Here is a 7,710-nt window from a genome sequence, read left to right as displayed (position 1 = left end):
TAATGTATATTGTGTTTATATATTTTGTGTTTTATAACTGTTTAATTAAACATTTATTTTTAATATATTCATTAGGCACTCCATTTGATCTGTTAATGAAATATTTTGAAAAATTTGGAAATAAACCTGGTTGTTTTTTAGACATAGTTCATGTAATTGAATCACATTCTATGTCTGATCAACAAATAGATGAAGTAAGTTGATATTTTTTTATTTTATGATAACGTAAAACACAATTTTTTTAATCCTACAATTATATTTATTTAATTACAAAGATGAATGGATTACCACTATACTTGCTTTTGGTTTACTTACTAGAAAGCAAGCTGATAATTGTGGCTGAGTTGACATTGTTAAGCATTGTACAGGAGACCATTTTAACATAACAATTTTTGGGCTTGTTGTATGTAGTTATACATTTTATATAATTACTAATTCAGCATTATTTTCTTTTTTACAAAAATATTATATCAGTCAAAATATATTTCAGCTACATTGCCCTCTTTGGTTGACTTTTCTGATATTTTATTAATACAGTAGAGTCTCGAAACTCGGCACTAGATAACCTGGCAGTCCGGATAACTTGGCCACACCCTGGCAGGGCAAAAAAATCCTTAGTTAATTAATTTTCATTATAGACAGCTTTATGCCTCATAAAGTATTTTTCTGGGGTCTGTCTTATCAGGTAAATTACTGTACACAGTGTATTTATTAATTTTCATTTTCTTGTAGTAAGGCTCTATGCCTTCATAAAGGATGTACTTTTCCTTTGTTTAAGGATATTTGGGTAGTTTATTTTCTGTTATATTCTCAAGTAAACAATACATACAAGTACAGTACAGTATTTTCTGAGAAAACACTCATACTTATTTTTTTAACTCCATTCCCGATAACCCGGCATTTTCACAAACTCAGCCACCCTTCAGTCCACATTAGGCCAAGTTTTCCAGACTCTACTGTATTACATTAATGCAGTACAGTAATAATGAACTAATTCAGGTGAAGGGATCTCTGTTAAGACTGAAAGTCTGTTATATAATAAGATAGTTTTTTCTGAATTCATTTATTAAAAAATTAACAAATTAGTTAGCTTATCTGTTTTGATTTATGTACAAGGTTTGTTCAAAAAGTAATGAACCGGAATTTATTTTGCTACTAGTATGAAACATACAATTATGAAACTTGGGCATATCCTGTCTGTTATCTTAAGTTATGTTATTTTTCAATAAAGTGTCTGCTTTTGCAAACTCAAGCCTATGATCTCACACCAGCATTGAGGAAGGGCATGTATGCTGGCTCAGTACCAATCCTCATTCTATACATGCAACCACTTCCTCACAGCATTGAAAACATCTTCATCTGACTGGAACTTTATTCTTGGCTTGCATCATCACAGTCTTTGTTTCCAGATCTAAATTATGGTGCATTACTTTTTGAACAACTGTGTATATATGTTTGTATAATTGAAATTAAGTATTATGAGAAATTTAATTTCACAGAAAAGTTTTGTACAGTAAAACATGTCCAAAATTGAACTTGAATAAAACAGAAACCTGCCTAAATGGAAATAATTTTTTGAAATGCAGCAATTTTCTGTTAAAAAAATGGAAGCCTTTCAAACTGGAAAAAAAATTCAATATTGTGCAATTCCACTTTACACAGTTTTCATTGTGTATTCATTATTACTTATGTACTCACTGTAATTCTGGGACTGTAATAAATGAGTATAGGAGCTAAATCAAAATACTGTAAATAAACATTTTTTGGAAAATGCACTTTAATTGTATTTGACCAAAATAAATAATGTTTTTAATGAGTGGTAACTCTTAGATTTGAAAAAAAAAAAAATATAATCTGCTAATTTAATTACATATAAAAAGCATTTTATAAGAAACAGGGTGTTAATTTTCAATTATCACATAGGGACCAGAAATCTTGTCTGTTAAATCTGAAGTCCATTAAATTGAGGTTTTTCTGTATTTTAATTACAGTTTTTTTTTTGTATATAATTATCACCAATAATACATAAACTGTATACATTCTTAAAATATTTCAACTATAGTACATATAAATTTAAAGGTTTTCACTAATACTATATTCATTTTCCATTTATACTTGTCATGTTCTGTGTTTCTAAAATAAAAAATTTTTATCCACAAGTTTCCAGAATGTGTTTTTGAATTCTGTCACATGAGGGTGTGTCTTAGCAGCATTAAGATACTGTTAGTGTATGTCTACAGTTTTTAGTTTTTCATTGACAGTTAAATACACACCATAATGACCACAGTTACAATAGTTTAAACAGCTGAAAACAACAAATGCATTAAATATGTAGTGTGTGTGTCTAAATCAGTGTTTCTCAAACTCTAACAAAATGTCGCCCCCTTTAACGTAGTATCGCCCCCTTCAATAAAACCGTTACGTAGTATCGCCCCTTCAATAAAACCGTTACGTAGTATCGCCCCCTTCACTTCAAAATCCGATGCCCAGGTCCAAGGCTAACGCTAAATTCGTACTGCATTGAATAGACTAGTGATTAGTATAATGTTATTTGTTTAATTATTGTACGATATAACAAATAAAATACCTAATTATTCTTAATATAATGTTTTACTATATCGCCCAGAAAATTGTTTTTTGCCCCCCAAATATAAATTGTTACTAATCGCCCCCTCAACATGGAAAAATGCCCACATGGGGGCGATATCGCCCCGTTGAGAAACACTGGTCTAAATAGTGTACTTATGAGCATAGTCAGTTCACTCAATTTTCTCAAAAGTCGAAAAATATGGACATGTGCCTTTTCTATAATAATCAGTTCTTATATGAAAATTAAGATGATGGCTTTGAAGTGTTTGATATAATAATTGTGAATACATTTAATATAAAAATATTGCCAGGACAAATTTATCAATACAGAAAATCCTTAAAAAGATTCCTCAAGACAATACATACAAATGTGTCTTTATTCAAATTCAGTCCTTTCGAATGCACATTTGAGGAATTAACAAATTTCAAACAATTCAAAATTATCATCTTAATTTTCATTCAACTAATAGATGATAAGATGTGAAGAAACAATATTCTAATGGAAATGACATCAAAGTGCTCAGGCATACACTTTTCTTTCCAAATTATGTAGCGTATAGTGTTAATATAGTTAATCATTTTATTATTTGAAAAAATTTATAATTAGTAATAGAATATTTATATCCTTCAGAAGTGCATAATAATTAATATACCAAATTCTCATTGCAGAGATCAAGATTCATATCTTAAACATGTTCATAAATTTTTTGATAAACAGTTTTATTTAAACAAAAGCTAACATGCATTTCTTTCAGTTAATTGTTAATTAGCTATGTCAAATACCATACAAGATTGAGACTAATAATATTGAAAAAGTACACAGTAATAAAGCCTTGTAGCAATAGTTATTCCTGCCTAGTTTAAACTACATTTGTTCACTACATGGTTTATGAAGTAGCGTCATCCATATCAAACTGCACCAGAATTGAACAGCAGACTATTATTTGATTTTTGATAATTGAATGCAGTAGATGTAGTGAGATCCATTGCAGGATGTATGCACAATATGAAGAGTAATAATGCATGTTACTGCAAAAAGCATACAGTGCTTATCATGTATGTTTGTTCAGCTTTCTTGAACTGTTCAACCCACTTGCAAGCTTTTTGCAACATGCATGACTCTCCATATTGTCTTCATCCTGCAATGGATCTCAGTAACTTATAAGTAAAAAGTTTATGTACAAACAAAAAATATACAAAATATGCAATATGCAAACTTATATTGCTAATACAGTAGCACATCGATTATCCAAAACAATTTGTGACGGGGTTGTTCGGATAATTGATTTTTTGGATAACCATTTATGTACGAAAAAAATATATTAACCTATGCCATGTTGAAATTCATTCAAATCCTGGCATGTCCTTAAGTACCTTCTCATGGTCATGCCAGTGTGCTGCCAGCTAAAACATGCACACCGACAAAAATAATATTGGAGTAGCCCAAGACATAGCCAAATATTGCAGTGCCACAGCACGTGGAAATTTAAATTTGCCGACTGGAATGCTTTTGGTTAACTGATGGTTTGGTTGATCGATATTTGGATAATCGATGGTCTACTGTAATGTTTTTACATACACATCTCTAATTTTGTATCTTCATGTAAGCATTTCTCTAAAGCAGTACATTATGTACTTTTCTTTAAATTGATATTATAAAAAGTGCATGCTGTGATCTAGCAATATATTTAGATATTACTCATATTTTAATTCATTCCTGATATATATTGGCTAGATGAGTATTTTTTAAAAGCATTCTATCTCAAAATATAGAATTTACTTTTTCTCATTAGAAGTTATCTGTCTTTGTTTTAAAATTGAATTATAAATGTTTTGTAAAATATTATTTTTCTTTCTTTTTGTCTTTTTAAAGCTTTTGGAGAAGATTAGAATATCATTAGAAGTTAATGAAGATGGAAAACTTATCCTGCCAAGTGATGTTAGTATTTTAATTATTATTTATAATTTAGATTAATTTATATTAGACATGTTTAGTAAATAAATGAGAAATGTTGATTGAAATGTGTTTTGAAATATTTTAAATATTTGATTTGACATTTATTTTGTTTCAATAGAACATTATAATTTGTAAATTTAAATGAAATGATAATTTGTCTTTTCCCTATGAAATATTTAATCTAGTGATAAGTTACAATAAAATAAATATTTTTCTGACTACTATCTAAACCATAACTAACTTTTGAGTTGGTTATTGGATTTCTCCATTTAATTTAAAGTGTTTTGCCAAAAAGAATACTATAAATAGATATAAAGAATATGAATGCTTATTGCAAAGTCCATAGAATATGGAGGATATGATAGAATATCTATGTCACAGACCTGTGATGTTAATAGCAGCCTTATAATGTTAAGTTGTAGATATTATTTTTAATTACTTTTAGACGTTACACTTAATGGCATGCGTTATTTATTTGTTTTATTTTTTGAAAAAAATGCTTACAATTGACCTGACAAATTTCTCTCTTACTGATTAATTTTTAGGATTATACTGATATGATTTGAGAATGTTGTTGTCATAACTTTTCCACAGATCATTCAATCAAATAATTTTCAATTCAATGAAATGTATATCAAATATTTTTTCTTTTGCATTTTCAGTTAATCATAAATTTATTCATGATTTATTTCCATTCATTATACTGCTTAAGAATTTTTATTTTATATAGTACAGTTCCATTTTATGTTACAAAAATCCTTATAGAATTCTAGGTCCTTTTTGAAATGTTTCAGCTGACACCATATTCCATATTTTAGACTTGTGATTTTCATCTTATTTTTCACTAAAATACAAAATGCACAAAAAACTGAATTCCTTTTTTTAGGAGCTATATGAATGCAGATATAATGTTCAAATTTTTGTTAGTAAAACCATAAAATTGTTGAATGTAAAGACTGATTATAATAATTTGTAAATTATAACTTTTTGTTGATTACTTATTGAATGAATTTAATATACTATCTTTGGAAAAATTTGGAATCATCTCACATTTTCTGACATTAACATAACAATTTTCTTGTGTCAATTTTCTGTAGTTTTATGTATGCTTTATTACAGAAATCAACTGATAACAAAACTATGTTCCATTATGCAAATCTAAACAATTAAACAGCAATTAAATGCAATTGAAAAATTTACTTAGGAGAAACATAATAAATTCATCTTGGGAAAAAGTTTAGAAACATAGGAGGTTATGGAAATAAGTATGAAATCATAAATATAAATTTGTTATTTAATAATTTTTATGGCCTTGTTTGTCATTCATTACAGCTATAACTTTTAGGCATTGATTCTTCAAGTTTTTTACAGATTTATGCACAGGTATTACGTAATTCCAGGCATGATTAATAACATTCTGTTTAGCCCTTTCTTGTTTGATGGATACAGAGAACAATAAACATTACAAATTTTTATCAGATTTAAATCTGGACTATTTCATGGCCAATTCATCCTTTCCAAATTTCTTCAAGTGAAGAATTCCACAAAATGACATTGCTCTGTGGCACAATTGTTGTCATCCTTTAATTGTTGGGATAAGGAATCCTTTCAGCATCTTCGTATATACTTCTGCATTCAAACAGTGATGTTAAGAAGGCAGTTTTCCAGGTCCTTGTGTTCCCACATCGTTAGAGACTGAGAAACTTTGACTTTGCATTTCTTGTAATTGTCTTGACATGTTAATTTTCCTTTCCTTTTCCAATAAAATGATAATGGTTGTCATAACCATCATCATTTTAGTTGTTGATCTTTAACTGATCACTGAAGCTGATATGACTCTGTTCTTCTACAGTTCAGTTTTTTCATTCTATGCCTGATAATAGTCATTTCTGTCAGTTTTTATTATTGTAAACATTACATCTTACAGTGGACTGTGAACACTCCATCATCTAGGCCAGTGGTCTCCAAAGTGGGGTCACAAAGTGATATCTGGGAGTATGCCAAGTTTTCCTTTAAAATGCTAAGTCCACAGTCTGTCTAATCTTACAGTCATTCTCCTGAAGAAGTAGGCTTACAATCATACATGGAAAAAATTCAAATTGTAGGTTGTGGGAAATTTAGCAGGGATTATGTATTTATAGTGGAAATTTAGCAAATTTTATTATATTATAGGTGGTTACAACTTATAATTATTTTCTCTTAGGGGTATGTGATCAAAAAAGTTTGGAGATCAATGATCTAGGCAACATAATGTTGACAATATCCATTCTTTAGCCACACAATGATGTGATTTTTTACATTGTCAGACAGTTCTGCTTTTGGAGCCATTTTAAGTAACTATATCAGAACTGCTGATGGCAGTTAAGATACACAAAACAGCTTTGAGTATTTAAGTAGTTTTGCTTTTTTTAAGCAGGTAAGCAGACGATTCCATACTTATTTCCAGTGCCTTCTATGTCAAACTTTTTCTAAGATGAATTTATTATATTTGTCCTAAATAAATTTTTCATTTGCATTTAATTGCTATTTATTTGTATAGATTTGCATATTGGAACATACACTCACTGCCAAAAGTTAAGCACGGAGCAATAAACTGCGAAAAAATCGACAAATACAGCTGTGATTGACACAAAATGCAGCAGGACAGTAGCAAATATGTTTATGCATGAAACAACACAGAGAGTTACATAGAAAAATGAAAACAATATTGAATTTTCATAAAGTATAAGATGAAATCATATTGGAATCATTAACAAAACGATGTTTAAATCCAAAACAAACAAACAAAACCGACATTAGTAGGGTAAATGGTCACCCCTTATCCTTACACAAAGTTTACAGCGTGTAACCATGCCTACCATGAGGTGATCAATTACTCCAGAGTCAAATAAGTGCCATTCCTCCTGTAGAGCAGTTTGCAACTATGTGAGAGTGGCAGGGGGTGGGAAACATGCACACACAGCACGGCCGAGGGTACCCCAAAGATTCTCAATGGTATTGAGGTCTGGCGAATACGCCGGCCAATCCATACGCGCTATTCCTTCACTCTCGAGGTAGTCGTCGACGAAGGCAGCTCTATGGGGTCGTGCGTTATCATCCATTAAAACAAAAGCAGGACCAACTGCTGCAGCATACAATTTCACAGTGGGTTCGAGGACTTCATC

At 30.0% G+C, this 7,710-nt stretch overlaps 1 protein-coding gene across 2 annotated transcripts in view; it reads left to right on the top strand.

Moving 5' to 3' along the window:
• The first annotated feature begins 56 nt into the window (after window positions 1-56).
• Window positions 57-7,710, top strand: part of LOC111616473 (N-alpha-acetyltransferase 25, NatB auxiliary subunit-like) — a 9,736-nt gene continuing 2,082 nt past the window's right edge. For both annotated transcript variants that reach the window (XM_023357880.1, XM_023357879.1), the window contains exons 1-2: window positions 57-194; window positions 4,463-4,528. In XM_023357880.1, coding sequence (XP_023213648.1) covers window positions 96-194; window positions 4,463-4,528 — 165 coding nt within the window. In that variant the 5' untranslated portion in view covers window positions 57-95. The remainder of the gene's footprint in view (window positions 195-4,462; window positions 4,529-7,710) is intronic.

This window comes from Centruroides sculpturatus, unplaced genomic scaffold (assembly GCF_000671375.1).
Source record: "Centruroides sculpturatus isolate CEXI.00-Female unplaced genomic scaffold, Cexi_2.0 scaffold3417, whole genome shotgun sequence".
Lineage (NCBI taxonomy): Eukaryota > Metazoa > Arthropoda > Arachnida > Scorpiones > Buthidae > Centruroides > Centruroides sculpturatus.
Note: the sequence above shows the minus strand (reverse complement) of the source record. Positions and strands in the feature narration are given on the sequence as shown.